General features: G+C 42.8%; 1 protein-coding gene across 2 annotated transcripts in view; it reads right to left on the bottom strand.

Moving 5' to 3' along the window:
• jag2b (jagged canonical Notch ligand 2b) overlaps positions 1-19537 on the bottom strand; it is a 105800-nt gene that overhangs the window by 57816 nt on the left and 28447 nt on the right. For both annotated transcript variants that reach the window (XM_014145100.2, XM_014145102.2), the window contains exons 3-5: positions 13441-13495; positions 4936-5193; positions 2142-2202 (exon numbers count right to left, since the gene is read on the bottom strand). In XM_014145100.2, the coding sequence (XP_014000575.1) occupies positions 2142-2202; positions 4936-5193; positions 13441-13495 (374 nt within the window). The remainder of the gene's footprint in view (positions 1-2141; positions 2203-4935; positions 5194-13440; positions 13496-19537) is intronic.

Genomic DNA, 19537 nt, shown 5'->3' with positions numbered 1-19537 from the left:
CCTGCAGGAAGGGTACGACATGAGGGAGGATGTCTTCCCTGTAACGCACAGCGTTGAGATTGCCTGCAATGACAACAAGCTCAGTCCGATGATGCTGTGACACGCCGCCCCAGAACATGACAGACCCTTCTCCTCAAAATCGATCCCCCTCCAGAGTAAAGGCCTCGGTCTAACACTCATTCCGTCAACGATAAATGCAAATCTGACCATCAACCCAAATCTGACAAAACCGCGACTCGTCAGTGAAGAGCACTTTTTGTCAGTCCTGTCCAGCGACGGTGGGTTTGTGCCCATAGGCGACGTTGTTGCCTGGTGAGGACCTGCCTTACAGGCCTACGGCACGTTCATGTAGATGAGCCAAGACACTGGTAATCTTTCTTTTGGTGTTTTTCCAGAGTCAGTACAAAAGCCTCTTTAGTGTCCTAAGTTTTTATAACTGTGACCTTAATTGCCTACCGTCTGTAAGCAGTTAGTGTCTTGACGACCGTTCCACAGGCATGTTCATTAATGTTTATGGTTCATTGAACAAGCATGGGAAACAGTGTTTAAACCCTTTACAATGAAGATCTGTGAAATTATTTTGATTTTTATGAATTCTCTTTGAAAGACAAGGTCCTGAAAAAGGGACGTTTCTTTTTTCACTGATACACGCACACTTTTTTTTTTTTTAAGTACAAAAATTGTTCCAAAATATTTGCGTAACTTTATAAAAGTAATTTGTGACATTTGAATGTGTAAAACAACGCAGTGCTACTTTTTTTCTCTGCAAGTGACGCAGATATAGCATTTTGAAACAGACGATGATTGTCGCTCTGAAATAACTTGTCTGTCACTGAACAAGCCCATGCCATGATTTGATAAAAAAAATATTACACAAAGTGAATTTGCCAAAATTTGGGAAAATGGATATATAGTGTTTTGGAATTAAACTTCACAGGTAGGTGCATAGGCTCAGGGCGGCACGTTGGGTCCAATTTGAGCCTCTGTTACACTTGTTCTTAAGCGGACTCTAGCATTAGTCAGAGGTTGCAAAATACCATGAGTAGTCGAGGAACATTGTAAGGGCTCAACAATGTGTCGGGGAAAGTCTATTGCTTCGACCAATATAACAGCATGTGTACCCCCCAACACAGTGAACCGCTGCAGCTCAAGACCTCGTATTCCCCTGACACTTCTTTTGCCTGTACTGTCATAGCCCGCTGGGAGGTGCCTCAACAAAAAAGTACTTTGGATCAAGTACGATGAAACCTTTCATTTTGATTCGTTACGGAGTGAGGAAATGGGGTCGCCGCTCACTCAACCCCGGCACATTCTGAGTGGCCTGTTAGCAATAATCTGGCTCGTACCAGCACTCCCTTCCTGATGACGGCAGGGAAGCCAGTCAGTCCATCCGGTAAGACGGGGGGGGGGGTTTAGGTGATTGACAGGATATTGTGTAATATCCTCCTTCACAGGGAAACAAATACATCAGGCTCTCCATTTAGCCCTTTACACCCATACCCTTATATGGGTTGAAAATGGCAGATTTGGATACTGATAAGCGCCTAAATTGGAGCGCAGTGGCTGTACAGTAACATGCTATACATGACGTCAGAGCTCACGGTCTATGCATCACAGCTCTGTATGGGTCTTAACTGAAGTCGTTCTGAAGAAGTTGCCCTGATCCCTACCGCTAATTGGGAAACTTTTGCAAATGTTTTGTCAGATTGAGGGAAATGCTGTAAATTATGAGGGCTCCATGTATTTTGAAAGATGGAGACGTTGAGGATTATAATAAATACCACTGATGTCATGCAAGCAAGCCAAACACCCGCGAGTCCAAATGTGCACTTCACATTTCCATATCATAAAACTGTGTCAACGTTTATGATCACCATGTTTGATGTACAGTTACAAAATGACATGGCGTTATACCCCGAGTTGCCCTGAACAGAATGAGCCTGTTGTATGTGAAGTCCATTTGCCGCAGGCCACGTCTCCATGCACTCATGACTCCAGTCTAATAGTTCAGCTCAACCACAAACACTGATATCATATTTCTAAGTTACATCGTAGGCAGAAAACCTTGGTCATAAAGCAATATTACTTTGTATCGCTTCAGTTCAAATGATTTGTGATAGGGAGATGTTAAAGGAGCTTACTTGCATTGCCCCGGGACTGAGCAGTCTCCATGTAACAGGTTGCAGCCTTGCTTGCAGATCGCTGTGAGAGAGAAAGAGAGGGAGTAGAGTGGGTAGAAGAGGGAGATCAAGCAAGAGGGTGAACAAGAACAGAGTATTAAGAGAACGAGCAAGAAAGAGTAAGAGAAGGGGGGGGAGATGGAGGAAAGGGGGGCTCGTTTATTTGCTTTCACTCAATGTGCAACACAACATGGACCCCCAAAGAAAACCTCTTCTCCACCCTCCTCTAACCCCTTGACTACTAAGGTCAAATGGGGTGATTTAGTGAGCCCCGCCATCTCCCCCAAACACCCCGCTACCTCTTTTACACTGCAGCTAGCCCATTCTAAAAGGCAGTCCCCACCAAGGACTAACATTTATTTTTTGATTCATTCTAATTCAAGTGAACAGGAGTGTTCACACTACATTGATAATTACAGAAAGAGTGGAGAACGATAACGAGAGGTATCGTTTGGAACCCTTTCAGAGCAATTTTTATATAGGATGACTTTGGAGAATGATGATCCATGACAAACAGCGCATCAGGAGGACATATTCTCATCTGTTAACGTCGATACATCTTGAAAAAACCTGTCCTGCTGGTGTGGCTTTCTGGACCTTGCAAACTGTCGAGAAGAGACCCATTACTGCTCCAAATGGTTGCCCAAATCAGGCCTAGGATAGGTTAGATTATTTTGCAATTAAACAGGGTTTTTAGCAGTTATTGAAATGGTATATCCACTGCAGTTTACAGCCTAGAATTCTTTACTCACAAGAAAAAAATTATATATAAAAATGCATTAGTGTGTTATAGCCTGGTTATGATCTAAAACCTTAATTTGGGGAGATTTGCGCTGGGTGCCCGCGGGGACTGGAGCGAAGCAAACTATCCTAGGTTGTGAATTCATAACCTTATTAAAATATATATTTCACTGTAAATTCATTGGGTATTCACTGTACTATTAGGCCTAATATTTAGCTAATGCATGATGGGTTGCATACACTTCTAACCTGGGCTACACCGTCATCACGGTTCACTCTGCGCATCCATCTACGCACCTGGCCTCTCAGCTACTCCTCTTGGAATTACTACTACTAGCCTTGAGGAGAGATTACAGCTTGCTGAATGTAAAATAGGGGTGTTTGAAAAGAGAGAGAGTGCCCACGCGATGGTGTGATCACTTTCGCCAGTGATATCATTGTTGCACTGATGCATTGCAAAATGGTTGCACAGGACAGAGGAGCACAGTGAAAAAAAGAAACCAAAAAATACAACCATTACAAAAAAATGTTAAATCACTTGCAAACCACTTGAGCTACGAGTAAAGCAATGGCTTGATGTAAAAGATGCGCAGGCTAAACAGCGTTTGTTGTTGAATTGCTACATTTAAATATGAATTTCAATATGTTTTCATTACATGTACATTAAAGTATTAATTGCAGTTGTAACTGACAATGAACACACCCTGAAGCACTGAATGGAAGGTTACCACCTTATTGATAGGTCTACAGCATGGAGTAGGATGCCAATGTCAGCTGATTGACAGGTGTAGCCTACTACAGAATGATAAACACCCAGTCCTGAGACAGCCTCTGTGCATGCTATTTTCACGACAGCTGCAGCATGAGGGGGAATAGACAGGGGAGGGCTAGTCTAACAAGCTTTAAAAAGGTGATCTCAGTAACATCTCTTCTCCACATAATGTCTATGATAAAGTAGTAAAGGAATTTCATTCCTTGAGGTAAAAATAAGATTGACATCATGCTTCAGAGAGCGTTCAACCGGCTGCCGAGCATCTGCCCTTTTGCCCTACTACAAAAATGTGCCTTCGGAGATTAAATGGATTTTTGGAATTTTCTGAAATACTTTATTTTAAATGTTATGAATTGCACATCAAATTGCCAATTTCTTGAATCTCAGAAAAGACCATCTCCCCAAGAGTGCAGTCGTCAGACTTCATGCAGTGGCCACCAGGCAGGGAGACTTGAATACTGGTAGGAGGCTACTTTTGAGTTGGACCTGTCACACTGTTAGAGACAAAGAACAGCTCAATTTGACTGCTTGCCAGTAACAGACATATCAGCAGCAGAGCAAACTCAAATCAAGTAAAAAACAAGTGTTTCAAAAGCATAGCCAACTAGCATATCTACAGCATTAACTCTGAGTCACTGGCACTAGCTCGCTTTCTGTTGTAGAAAATAAAATGGGCCTATAAATGTTGACATTTTGGCTACAGAGGCTGCTGGTATGTTATGCCTCCCTAAAGATCCCTGATGGACATTATTTATGGTCAGAGTGGCCTAGCTGGCCATCTTCAGTGTATATAACAAAAAAAGATCGGTCCTCCGAGGTTGAAAACAATATAACAGTAGTTTAAGTATCTGAAATTACTTTTTTCAAGAGTATGATCAGGAAAGAAACGAATGGAAAGTCGTACACAAAAACAATTGGAATTGAATGTAAATCGCTGAAGTGTTACAATATAGCAGCTTTAAACTGACTACATTCTATCGGAAGCATGTACTCAGCAGATCAAGGATGATTACCAATGGACTATAAAAGCAGGGGAGCGGGCAATTTACATTTATCAAGCAGCGGAGGCCATAGAGCGGCTTTTAATAAAGGCCACTGTTTATACCTATAGCACTTGGACTAAAGAGCTCAGAGCTTGCTAGCATGCCCAGTACTCATATACCATTGCCACCTGATGGAAATTTGTCCCCTCCCCCCACTGAACTGGGATCATATGCTAAGGTGTCAAGATGGCCAACTCACCCGTCTGGCAGTCTTCGCCCATCCAGCCCTCCAGGCACACGCGGTTGCCCGACTGCTCACAGCGGTAGTGGCCGAAGTAGTCGTCACGCGGCCGGCACTGCTTGTTGCACTTGCTGCCGTAGTAGTTCTCGTCACACTTGAGACGGATGCGGTACTCGAGGCGCGCCACGGGCCCATCATGCTGGATGGTCTGCCAGTGGTCGCCAGGGTTGATCATGCCTGTGTGGATGCTCCGCTCAATCAGCAGCTCCTCGTCATCTGCCAAAAAAAGGAAGATTAAAACGAAAGTTTCAGGTTATGAAGAAAAACATTTAAAATGGTCCTGACAGTCAATGGAATTGTCAGAGAATGGCATTTGTAAGGGGAGAAGTGTAATCAAGGTAGTAGTATGAAAAAGTTTGGGCACCCCTCTTGAGGCTGCATAATAATTTACTCTGTCGTCACAGAAAATGATCACAGTGGCATGCCATTCATTTTCTAATAAAAGCTGAGTACTGGGGTATTGTCCAGACAAAGATTTTTAGTGTAGCAATGTTAAGTTGTATGAAATTAAATCAGATGTGAAAAATAGGCTACGCAAAAATTTGGGCACCCTTGTCATTCTGTTGATTTGAATACCTGTAACTACTTAGCACTGATTAATTGGAACACACAATTGGTTTGGTGAGCTCATTAAGCCTTGAACTTCATAGACAAGTGCATCCAATCATGAGAAAAGGTATTTAAGATGGCCAATTGCAAGTTGTTCTCTTTGACTCTCCTCTGAAGAGTGGCAACATGGGGGGCCTCAAAACAACTCCAAATCACCTGAAAACAAAGATTGTTCAACATTATGGTTTAGAGGAAGGCTACAAAAAGCTATCGTAAAGATTTAAGCTGTCAGTGTCCACTGTGAGGAACATAGTGAGGAAATGGAAGACCACAGGCACAGTTCTTGTTAAGGCCAGAAGTGGCAGGCCAAGTAAAATATCGGAGCGGCGAAAGATGGTGAGAACGGTCAAAAACAGCCCACAGACCACCTCCAAAGACCTACAACATCTTGCTGCAGATGGTATCACTGTGCATCGTTCAACAATTCAGCGCACTTTGCACAAGGAGAAGCTGTATGGGAGAGTGATGCGGAAGAAGCCTTTTCTGCACACACACCACAAACAGTCGCTTGAGGTATGCAAACGCACATTTGGACAAGCCAGCTTCATTTTGGAATAAGGTGCTGTGGACTGATGAAACAAAGATTGAGTTATTTGGTCATTACAAGGGACGTTATGCATGGTGGCAAAAGAACCCAGTGTTCCAAGAAAAACACTTGCTACCCACAGTACAATTTGGTGTGGGTTCCATCATGCTGTGGGGCCAGTGGCGGTACTGGGAATCTTGTTAAAGTTGAGGGTCACATGGATTCCACTCAATATCAGCAGATTCTTGGGAATAATGTTGAAGAATCAGTCAAAGTTACACCGGGGCTGGATATTTCAACAAGACAACAACCCAAAACACTGCTCAAAATCTACCCGGGCATTTATGCAGAGGAACAAGTACAAAAGTTCTGGAATGGCCATCCCAGTTCCCAGACCTGAATATCATTGAGAATCTGTGGGATGATTTGAAGCGGGCTGTCCATGCTCGGTAACCATCAAACCTAACTGAACTGGAGATGTTTTGTAAGGAGGAATGGTCCAAAATACCTTCATCCAGAATCCAGACACTCATTAGAGGCTATAAGAAGCGTCTAGAGGCTGTTATTTTAGCAAAAGGAGGCTCTACTAAATATTGATGTGATTTTTCTATTGGGGTGCCCAAATTTATGCACCTGTCTAATTTTGTTTTGATGTATATTGCACATTTTCTGTTAATCCAATAAACCTCATTTCCCTACTGTAATATTACTGTGTCCATCAGTTATTTTATAGATCAAAATTAAATTGCTGATCCAAAACACCCAATTATTTATAAGTGGAAATTGTCAGGGGTGCCCAAACTTTTTCATACGACTGTATAAATAACATGTTAGCATTCATTAAAATTGAAGTTTGTCAGAGGCATCTGAGAAGATGGGCAAGGCAGGGGTGGCAAACTAGCCCAGCAGGCAGAATCTGAGCCCATTCAATCACACCCATGAGAGGTTAAAGTAAAGAAGAAAAAAAAACAAGGAAACTCAACATTAAAATCAGACAAAGTACATAGAATTTGTAATGGACATATACATTTTCCTAGCCTGCAAATTGATTTTGACAAACAAAAGTCGGTCCCCCAAAAACTCTGTGCGCCCCTCTATTGAATTTCAAAACCCCGATATGGCCCTCGAACCAAAAGGTTAGCCCACCCCTGGCCTAAGGCTTAATATAGTTGGTGACCCTTGACCTAGTGCATTGTCATTGATGGTTGAAAGAATACACCAGGACTGCACATCAATACTAAAATGTATTCCTTTTTACTGTTGGTAAATAGGATTCTACTTTATTGCTTCCAACGATTCGATCGGTGATAATGAAGAGACCGAAAGGAAGCCAACTTTCACAAATCGACACAACTTGCCCCGATTAACTTGGGAAGACCTGCCACATCCAATTCAGCAGTGTCCAAATTATTATCTCAATAGTTCATACAGAAACAACCAACACAAAGAGGAGATTAAAATCTCTGGTGTGAGGGAGATGCTCACATGGTGGTCCAGTCGGCGAATGACCACCTGAATTTTAAAGTACCCAACTCAAACTACAGCAAAACGACCGTTTTGCTATCCTCTGTGGTGTATGCTAATACAGCTATGCTCTTTGTATCCAAACGGGCATTGCTGTTTATTGGGGGGGTGGATAGGTGCTGCCCGCAGCATGCTACGCTCACAATAGCTATTCAATTTTTCTGCTCGGCCAACTCCGACAATGAAGGCACTCTATCACAGTGGGATCGGAGACGACAAACGCTGTGGAAGTAGGGGGCCTGCGATTTCCTCTGCCCCAATGCTCCGAGCTGCCCCGCCTCCCTTGCGTTCCTTTACAACTCATATCCCAATCTCATGTGCACACACACACACACACACACACCCACTTACTTTCCTCTGACAACATCGGACAAATTAAGCAACAATAACAGAAATAACCCCCAGTGCTTCCAGACTGAGAACAATGGCCCCCGGGCCGCGCTGTTTAGTGTCTAAACACTGAGCCGTCCGCAGCACATCCTGCTTGATAAACAACAACGCAAACAGCCTTTCAGGCCCTTTCCTGAGGTCCCCGGGGGCCCTACTGGAGGACATAATGTTGGTGAGTCAACACACGCGCTAAATCTTATTGTGCCTCTGGTCATCACATACAGATATACATAATACTTGAAAGTCAATAACTTTTGTTTTCTCAATTGTTTTTCCACTGCAGTGTGTATGTGCGTGCAAAGTTACTGGATATCGGTGGGACCTGGAACACGCTGTCTTACACATCGATCTAGAGCATACCAAATATGCTCAATAGGTGACATGTCTGGTGAGTATGTAAGGCCATGGAAAAACAGACATTTTCAGCTTCCAGAAATTGTGTACAGATCCTTGCGACATGGAGCCGTGCATTATGCTGAAACATGAGGTGATGGCACAACAATGGGCCTCAAGGTCTCGTCACCATCTCTGTGCATTCAAATTGCCATTGATAAAATGCAAGTGTGTTCGTTGTCCGTATTGCCAAATTACATCGAGGCGGCTTTTGGTAGAGAAATGAACATTATATTCTTTGGCAACAGCTTTGGTGGACATTCCTGCAGTCAGCATGCCAATTGCACTCTCCCTCAAAACATCTGTGGCATTGTGTTGAGTGACAAAACTGCACATTTTAGCGGCCTTTTACTGTCCCCAGCACAAGGTGCACCTGTGTAATGATCATGCTGTTTAATCAGCTTCTTGATATGCCACACCTGTCAGTAAAACAAATTCACCCCACCACGTTCATAAAACATCTCACTACAAAATGCCCATTGCTGCTATAACAGCCTCCACTCTTCTGAGAAGGCTTACCACTAGATGTTGGAACATTTCTGCGGGGAATTGCTTCCATTAAGCCTCAAGAGCATTAGTGAGGTCAGGCAATGTTGGGCTATTAAGCCTGGCTCAAAGTCTGCGGTCCAATTTATCCCAAAGGTGTTCGATGAGGTTGAGGTCAGGGCTCTGTACAGGCCAGTCAAGTCCTTCCACAACGATCTTGACTAACCATTCCTTTATGGATCTCGCTTTGTGCACAGCGGCATTGTCATACTGAAAACAGGAAAGGCCCTCCCGCAAACTGTTGCCACAAACTTGGAAGCACAGAATCGTCTGGAATGCCATTGTATGCTGTAACGGTACAATTTCCCTTCACTGGAACTAAGGGACCTAGCCCGAAACATGAAAAACCACCCCTGACCATTTCTATTCCAAACTTTAGTTGGCACTATGCATTGGGGCAGGTAGTGATCGCCTGGCATTCGTCCGACGGACGATGGTGAAGCATGATTCATCGCTCCAGAGAACGCGTTTACACTGCTCCAGAGTCCAATGGCGGTGAGCTTTACACCACACTAGTAGACGCTTGGTATTGTGATCATAGGCTTGTGTGCAGCTGGTCGGCCTTGGAAAGCATTTCATGAACCTCCTGACGAACAGTTATTGTGTGGACGTTACTTCCAGAGGCAGTTTGGAACTCAGTAGTGAGTGTTGCAACCAAGGACAGACGATTTCTACATGCACTCGGCGGTCCCGTTCTGTGAGCTTGTGTCGCCTACCATGTCGCGGCTGAGCCGTTATTACTCCTAGACGTTTCCACTTCACAATAATAGCACTTCCTGTTGACTGGGGCAGCTCTAGCAGGGCAGAAGTTTGACAAACTGACTTGCTGGAAAGGTGGCATCTTATGAAGGTGCCATGTTGAAAGTCATTCTACTGTCAGTACGGGACATTCTATTGCCAATGTTTGTCTATGGAGATCGCATGGCTGTGTGCTCAATTTTATTCACCGGTCAGCAACAGATGTGGCTGAAATAGCCGAATCCACTAATTTTAAGGGGTGTCCACAGAGTTGGCCATGTTGTGTAGCTAGATATCTAGTGTATTCCGAAAGTTCAGACCACGTGACGTTACAGCTTTATTCTAAAATGGATTAAAAATAAAATATAGCCCTCACCAATCTACACACAACTCCATAATGAAGAAGCAAAAACTGGTTTGTAGAATTCTTGCACATTTATTAAAAATAAAAACAGGAATACCTTATTTACATAGGAACTCAGCACATTTGCTATTAAACTCGAAATTGAGATCAGGTTTCCATTGATCATCCTTGAGAGGTTTCTACAACTTGGAGTCCACCTGTGGTAAATTAAATTGATTGGACATGATTTGGAAATGCACACACACACACACACACACACCTGTCTATATAAGGTCCCACCGTTGACAGTGCATGTCAGAGCAAAAACAAAGCCATGAGGTTGAAGGAATTGTCCGTAGAGCTCCGAGACAGGATTGTGTCGAGGCACAGATCTGGGGAAGGGTACCAAAAAATGTCTGCAGCATTGAAGGTCCCCAAGAACACAGTGGCCTCCATCATTCTTAAACGGAAGATGTTTGGAACCACCAAGACTCTTCCTAGAGCTGGCTGCCTGGCCAAACTATGTAAATTGGGGGAGAAAGGTCTTGGTCAGGGAGGTGAGCAAGAACCCGTTGGTCACTGACAGAGCTTCAGAGTTCCTCTGTGGAGATGGGAGAACCTTCCAGAAGGACAACCATCTCTGCGGCACTCCACCAACCATGGTGAAGTGGCCAGACAGAAGCCACTCCTTAGTAAAAAGACACGACAGCCCGCTTGGAGTTTGCCAAAAGGCACCTAAAGACTGTCAGACCATGAGAAACAATATTCTCTGGTCTGATGAAACCAAGATTGAACTCTTTGCCCTGAATGCCAAGTGTCACATCTGGAAGCAACCTGGCACCACCCCTATGCTTCACGCATGGTGACAGCATCATGCTGTGGGGATGTTTTTCAGTGGCAGCATCGAGGCAACGATGAATAGAGTAAAGTACAGAGAGACCCTTGATGAAAACCACTATTCAGACCTTATTTTTAATACATCTGCAAAAATGTCTAAAAAAACTGTTTTTGCTTTGTCATTATGTGGTGTGTAGGCAAGTAAAAAAATTCTAAATACAATTTTAAATTGAGGCTGTAACAAAATGTGGAAAAAGTCAAGGGGTGTGAATACTTTGAAGGCACTGTACATACGATTATTACATTTTTCTATAGCAAAGTGTCTTATAAGATGCATGAAACTATAATAATAAAATAAATCAAATCATAGCAGCAGCTCTGTCAGACTGAGTTAATGTGGATGCCACATACTTTGCAGTTTGGCAGCCATTAGAGCATGGTGACATCAGCATGGGGCTAAAGGGCTAGCGCTGCAGCGCTAATTAGCCAGTAGCTAGCCACCCAGCCAGCTTATATCTGCCTTAATGGCTTACAGCCACACTATTTTAATTTCAAGACGTAAACTAGGACCAATGCCCCGTTTGCATCGTGATGCATTTCATTACACAGTACGTCACCTTCATGCAATATCGTTGTTTCACAACGCAAGAAAAGCTGGAGGAGAGTCTGTCAGAGATCACATTTCATTTTGGAGATTATTAAATAGGGCATTTTCATTTAAGACAGGGGAAACATATCATTTCAGTTGATACAATATGTTTTGTTTAGTTACTTTTCCCTCAACTTGTTTCTAAAAGCTAGGCTTTACTGTAGCTAGCAACCTCCACCTAATAATCCTCAAAAATGCCACTACCATCAAACTGAACTAAAAAAGGGGAGGCAACAGAAAGTATAAATTGGCTTAAATGCCACAATGTGTATTATTTTTTTAACATAAAACAATACTCACTTATAGTAATGGGTAATTGTTTACAAGTTGCTAGCTATCCCGTAAACTCATCATGGAAAAACACAAATTTTCATCTTCTGTGGTTTGGTAACTTCCTGTTTTTCGATGGACTCTGGCCGGACTGAAGACGCAGAGTATCCATCTCGATACGGAGCCTTCAACTACAAGGGGGCATTGAGATTCCCCATTGAAATTATTGACATCCGGCGCAACGTAACGGATTGCTTATGGTTAATGTGAATGACGCACCAGGACATGGCCAGACACTGATGAAAAACAGATGAAATTGACATTAGTTCATCAAAAGTAACAAGTTGCATAATAAAAACAAGTGTGGGTGCTCTTCCGTACTCATCATTGTCCGTCAACATATGAGCCACTGAAAAGCCATTGGATGATACATTTGACGGATTTATACAAGCTCTGTGGCCGCCGCCCAAACACGAAAAGTCAGTGGAAAGTGCAGCAGTTACAGTACCTGCAGCATTAACCAGGATACACAATCATAATGCATTCAGTAGTACATTGAGGACAGCCGAAGGGCCATGCGCAGAGACCCACACTAGCATCAATCACCTCTGCTCACACACTATATTCCTCCATCAGTGCTGCCTCTTCCTCACAACACTTCCTCAAGCAGCAAAAAGGGGAGATGGGAGCACACCCAGAGGACGGCCCAGGGAGAAAACAGGATACAGCTGCCAAGTGGTGGCAGACCCTCAGAGCTAAAACCCACAAGTTTTTCTGAAGACATTTCTACCAATAGGCCTATAGATTGTTATGCAGTGTAGGAGCAGACCAGTCTGTGCGAGGCGGTTGACAGAGTATCCAACATGAAAACGTTCTACAACCACCTGATTTGTGGTAGGGACTTGAAGTAGTGCCGAGTGGCATATGACCACAATCCTATCAACAACAAAAAAAGGTTTGTGCCCATGTGGCAAACACACACGTGTAGTTGCGCGCACACACACAGCCTTGAACGCTTTGTTCAATTATTATATAAAAAAAAATGTATAAAACTCAATGTAGGATTTATTAGGCAAAAAAAAAGTGAATACATTTATATTTTCTATTTAAATTTTTTACTGTGGAGCCCATGGCACTCCAGGACATTTCCAGATATCTGAACCACCCACTGCTACACACCTAACCCCCTTATGGCCCTAGAGGAGTGGTACATTTAATCTCAAATTGCATCACTTCCTTAAACTAAATTCCTTGGTACTAAAACAATGGCCACCTAGCTGTCCTTTGATCAGGTGGGACTATTACGATTGGAAAGTGGAGACGTTACAAAATCGTGACAAACATTAATAGAGACACTTTGCTAGCATTAAACTCAGTCTCCAAAATGGCAGATATTTGCAATGGCTAATCAACAGCTAATCAACAGTAAATAAGATAATTGTTTTACTTCCCACAGTTAGCCATGATGATTAGCTAGCCAGCTAATACAGTTCACCGTTAGCAAATGCTCCAACTATTTCTCCAGTTACAGTAGCACTGCCTTGTTAATAAAGTGTCTCCAAAAATTGAACAATGGCGGTAACCATGGTAATGGAAAAGGCAGGCAGGGCAAGTGGGTGTATGCAATCTTGTACTCACTGTTGCGGGTGGAATTGTCCCAGTCCCAGGCCTCCACGATGAGGGAGTACGCCCGCTAGAGAGAGAGAGAGGAGAGTCAGAACTCATGACCATCGGGGCTCTAACATGTATGCATTCTGCCAAAGAGCATTATCCCTGAACTAGGAATGTGCCACAGGAGCACCTTGCCTCAAAAAACAAAGAGAGCCATGGGAGCCACATGGCCTACGCACAATGTGTGTTGAAAATAGGGCTGTCAAATGATTACACAAATAAAATCGAGTTAATTAACTACATAAAACCATGTGACTAAGATTAATCACATTTTTTGAAATTGTTCAAAATTTGACCAATTATGTTTAAAGATTTAAAACATTGGGTTGTAGGTATAATACAGTGCCTTCAGAAAATACCCCATAAAGTGAAATTATGTTTTTGGAAAAGTTTACAAATTAATAAAAAAAATGGAAAGCTGAAATATTTTGTCAATAAGTATTCAACCCTGTTATGGCAAGCCTAAATACGTTCAGGAGTAAAAACGTGCTTAACAAGTCACATAATACGTTGCACTGTGCAATAAGTGTTTTACATGATTTTTTTTTAATGACTACCTCATCTCTGTAATTGTAAGATTCCCCAGTGAATTTCAAATAAGACTTCAACCACAAAGACCAGGGAGGTTTTCCAATGCCTCACAAAGGGCACCTATTAGTAGATGGGGGAAGCAGACATTGAATATCCCTTTGAACATGGTAAAGTTATTAATTACACTTTGGATGGTGTATCAATACACCCAGTACTACAAAGGCACATGCGTCTTAACTCAGTGGCAGGAGAGGAAGGAAACTGCTCAAGGATTTCACCATGAAGCCAATGGTGACTTTAAAAACAGTGAGTAAGGTTACACAATGTGATTACTGTGGATAGTCAGATTTATATAATAGTTTGATTAAAATGTTTGCATGCTTTGCAAGAAGGATCTCTAATAATCCTGTTTACATGGACACATCTGAAATCAGGCTACCTGATGGCACTCTGATAAATGCAGAGAATTGCGAATCAAAATAAACTTTCTTCCACAGCGACAATGTTATTTTTGCTTAGCATATTTTAATGATTGTGGTGTTTTAAAATCGGCCTACGCTTACTTCGACCCCGATTAAGATAAGCAAAGTAAGGTGTTTGCATGACTATTGAATACTCTGCTGCCATAATCAGTTTAATATTGAATTACTACTGCGCATATAAACACTCATTTAGTGTTTAATGGTTGTGATAGAAAACTGAGGATCGATCAAAAACATTGTAGTTACTCCACAATACTAACCTCATTGACAGTGAAAAGAAAACCTGTACAGAATAAAAATATCCCAAAATATGCATGCTGTTTGCAACAAGACAAAGTAACACTGCAAAAAATGTGGCAAAGTAATTCCCTTTTTGTCCTGAATACAAGGTATTAGATCTGCTCCAAACATATTACTGAGTACTACTCTCCATATTTCAATCATAGTGGTGGTTGCATCATGTTATGGGTATGCTTGTAATCGTTAAGGAATGGGGAGTTTCAGGATAAAAAAAGAAAAGGAATGGAGCTAAGCACAGGCAAAATCCTAGAGGAAAATCTTGTTCAGTCTGCTTTCCACCATACATTAGGAGATCAATTCACCTTTCAGCAGGACAATAACCTAAAACAAGGCCAAATCTACACTGGAGTTGTTAACAAGAAGACAGTGAATGTTCCTTAGTGACCGAACTACAGTTGACTTAAATATGCTAGACCTGAAAATGGTTAAGCAATTATTAACAACCAATTTGACAGAGCTTGAAGAATTTTGAAAATATTACAGAATCTAGTTCTGGAAAGCTATTCGAGACATTCCCAGAAAGACTTACAAGCGTAATTGCTGCCAAAAGTAATTCTAACATGTATTAACTGGGGGTTGAATACGTACCTAATCAAGATACTGTTTTATTTTCCATGAATTTGTTAAACGTTAGAATTTCCACTTTGACAGAGTATTTTGTCTATACCGTTCACAAAAAAAAAAAAAAATTAAATCTATTTGAATGAAAAGTCAAGGGGTGTGAATACTTTGAAGGCACTATTGATTAAAGGGCAAGAAAAATATAAAATACACTATTCTAAGACAATGACAGATAAACCAAGTCTGAGTTCATGTAAAATGTCATACAACTATTAGATCTAGCCTAGGCTACTTCTTATCCACTAGTCACAAGTTGATAGAACAAAAATTGGAGTCATTCGCTTAAATCTTTTGACCTGAAAACTACAGCCAAAAAAAAAGTTGCTAAAAATTGAATGGATGTCATGTTCTGATTAAAATAAATGTGGGAAATTAAGCCTTGAATCTAGAGGCATTCAGCCATGGCATTCTGAACATTGGTTAACTAGCTAGCTAATTTTAGCATAACTAGCTAGCTACTTCTGTGCAAATTAAGTGTTTGCTGTCATCTATAGAAAACGCCAGGGGAATAGGGTTAATGGTTGAACTTTCTATAAAATGTTCCTTAATTGTTACTCAAAGCTGTGCATAGTGAATGTTTTAGCACCACAAGAGAGCTTGCTATACTGCTGCTGCCGACCGAGAGCACAGTGCGCATTGTCTACCAAGCTTAATGGTCTGTGCGGGAAAATATTTTGGGGGTTAAAAACTGATGCAATTAAAAATAGTTTAAAAAAAATATTAAATCCAAAAGTGAATTACAGTTAACGCGTTAACTTTGACAGCCCTCATGGAAACGTGTCAGTTTATACATCAGGGTTAGTCAAATCCAACGCCTCAAGGTATGCAGTCCTGCTGGATTACTTTCCTCCCCGGTAGGTACATTTAAGGCAGGGTTTCCCAAACTCGGTCCTGGGGTCCCCCCTGGGTGCACGTTTAGTTTTTTCCCCAGCACCACAGCTTATTCAAATAACCAAATCGTCATCAAGCTTTTATTATTTGAATAAGCTGTGTAGTGCTAAGGCAAAAACCAAAACATGCACCCAGGAAGGGGGGGCCTTGGGACAGAGTTTGGGAAACCCTGGATTAAGGTCACTGATTGGAAGGAAGAACCAAGGTCGTGTTCATTGGGGCGTGCAACAGAAAAGGTTTCAAAAGTTTAAAACGTTTTGCAGGTCCAGGTAGTCCCCCCCACCCTCCCTGTTTGTCGGTTTTATTCCATTTGGTGTCAAATGAATACAACCCAGCTGTACTGTGGCCCTTGAGATATCAAGAACTAGTCCTTGTGAGTGGTCGCTGTACATTCAGGTGATCCCGTCCATCTTTCCTTTAATTTTTTGGAAAGAAAAATAGTAATCCTATCATGATTCTGTTCCTCCTCCTGTGCTGCATAAGAGCCACTTGTCATGTTGATATTCCCGGAAAGTACAAAACATTAGTAACCCCTTCCTAATATTGAGTTGCACCCCTTTTTGCCCTCAGAACAGCCTCAATTCGGGCATGGACCAGAAAGCATTCCACAGGAATGTTGGCCCATATTGACTCCAATGCTTCCCACAGTTGTGTCAAGTTGGCTGGACATCCTTTGGGTGGTGGACCATTCTTAACACACACAGCAAACTATTGAGCATGAAAAACCCAGCAGCGTTGCATTCTTGACACAAACAGGTGCACCTGGCACCTACTACCAAACCTCATTCAAAAGGCCTCCGAATGGCACACATACAATCCATGTCTATTGTCTCAAGGCTTAATTCTTTAAACCGTCTCCTACCCTTCAGCTACACTGATTGAAGTGGATTTAACAAGTGACATTAGCTTTCACCTGGTCAGTCTATGTCGCGGAAAGAGCAGGTTCTCCTAATGTTTTATACACTGAGTAGGATATACCATGACTGGGGATACTGTACTATCAGTCAGGCGATGGGGAGCAGATACGGAGTCAGACTCAGACCCATCCCTTCCCCCCGGGAATGAAATCATGACATGAAAGAGCAACTCATCCAGGCTACTTCCCCCTTTAGGCATTTAATAGAAAGATTGGATAACAACCAATAGTTGTAACTTACACCTATGCAATGCTTTCAAATCTACACGTGCCTCTAGGGGCTGTCGCTTTCTGGACCGGACCAATAACACTTTGCCACCACTACATTCAACCCTCGTCGTTAGTCCTACTACCCTCCACCATTTCCAATGTGATGTAACAAAACTTAACAAGCGGTCTCAACAGCTGACAATAAGCGACAGCAAACACACGTCATAATATGACCACCGCTGGGGTAACAATCTAGCTGGCCAGCAGGTCACACTGCTAGGCAACCAGCTGACCTAAATAGCCACTTTGCAGTACTCCCACAACCACTATCATGTCAGTCATCAAGGGCAGGTCTCCACTATTTATGACTACCGCTGTGGCTATGGCACTGATAAATGCACTATATGTCTAGTGAGGGAGATTGTAAAGTTGGTATGACGGGGAGAGGCACAGAAGGAGAGAACGGACTGTGATGTGTTGATCTGATCGAGGGGCTCCTACTGGCTGGCTGTGCACTGCTGTGGGATTAAAGTGGGTTGTCTGGGAGGGTGTGAGTGTAGAGAGAGATTGGGCGGAGGCTGGGGACAAGGAGCTTGGCTAGGGCATGCCTAGGATGGCTGCCTGCCTGTCTGCCACCCTCCTGTCTGATGCAGACCCACAACAGATGCGCCTCGCCAAAGATGGATTATTTGACATAGATCATCCCACGACACGCAGCGCAGCTTCTGACCTATCCCCCCCCCCCCACGGGTGGGCCCGGCTGCCCCGGTCTGAGTGTGTGTCCATGTGTGAGGGGCCTCGTATGAATGTGTATGGGGTCCTGAATGGTGATTGTTTAGGACGTGTGCATCCATGTGTAGCCTTTACATGTGACAATGTGTGCGCGCATGTCTGCATGCATGTGTTTGTGACATGTGAGACAGACTGTCGTTAGCGCTAGAAAGGAGAGTATTTTTATTACGCGTTTGTGTGCATGTGAGAAAAACAGAGCGGTAGCGCGAGAGGGCGTCTGTATTCTTGTGTGAGTATGATAAAGAGAGTGATGTTAGCATCAGGAGAGAGAGCATCAGTAGCGTGCGAGAGAAGAGGGGGCCAGTCAGTCTCATTTAACACACACCCTCTCCCTCAGTGATTAGGTGGATTAAGTGACAGCTGCCGCAATGGATGGATGGGGGGGATAAAGGAGTGTGGGCAAGCGATGGAACAAAGACTCAGGTCCCCAACAGTGTCAACCACCACCCCCCCACAAAGAGACACCGGTGCTCCACATTCCAGAAACAAACAGAGCTCAAAATACCTACCAATACCCCCACCCACATTTTTATTTCACCTATATTTAACCAGGTAGGCAAGTTGTGAACAAGTTCTCATTTACAACTGCGACCTGGCTAAGACAAAGCAAAGCGGTTCGACACACACACAGAGTTACACATGGAGTAAAACATAGTCAATAATATTAGTAGAAAAATAAGTCTATATACACACACACACATGTGAGCAAATGAGGTGAGATAAGGGAGGTAAAGGCAATAAATAGGCAATGGTGGCGAAGTAAATATAATATAGCAATGCTTGTGGGCACACAAGGGTACAGATTTTATTTTTTATTAAAAGAAATTGTCACGCTGGATAGGTGCAATGAAATGTGTTGTTTTACAGGGTCAGCAATAGTAGTACGGCACCCCTGGAGCACATTAGGGTTAAGTGCTTTGCAAGTGCATTACACACATACACCATTATTAGTGAGATGAACTTGATGTTCTCCCCATGTTGTACACCCCAGGCGATAGGAGCCGCTTGCTGCTGATCATATGACGTCTAAACACGTCTAGAGACAAGTCTGGGAACCACAATACGAGACTGCTGTTCTAAAGTGTGTTAGTAAGAATATAGGTTCACACGCACAACAAAACCTTGGACCATAGTTCACACGCACAAGTGCCCTTGGATGCTCGACACCCACTTACCTAGACCCTTCCTTAGAGGATTACAGGATTTAAAAACGTATAGGGGGATATGGAGAACGAGACAGTCCTAATGCTTTTTTGGTCAAGGGGTGTAAGGCGTATGTAAACAAGGAAGTCCACCATTCAGACTTAGGCTAAATAGGGAG

Source organism: Salmo salar, chromosome ssa15 (assembly GCF_905237065.1).
Source record: "Salmo salar chromosome ssa15, Ssal_v3.1, whole genome shotgun sequence".
NCBI lineage: Eukaryota > Metazoa > Chordata > Actinopteri > Salmoniformes > Salmonidae > Salmo > Salmo salar.
The sequence above is the reverse complement of the archived record's forward strand: the minus strand, read 5'-3'. Positions and strand labels throughout refer to the sequence as shown.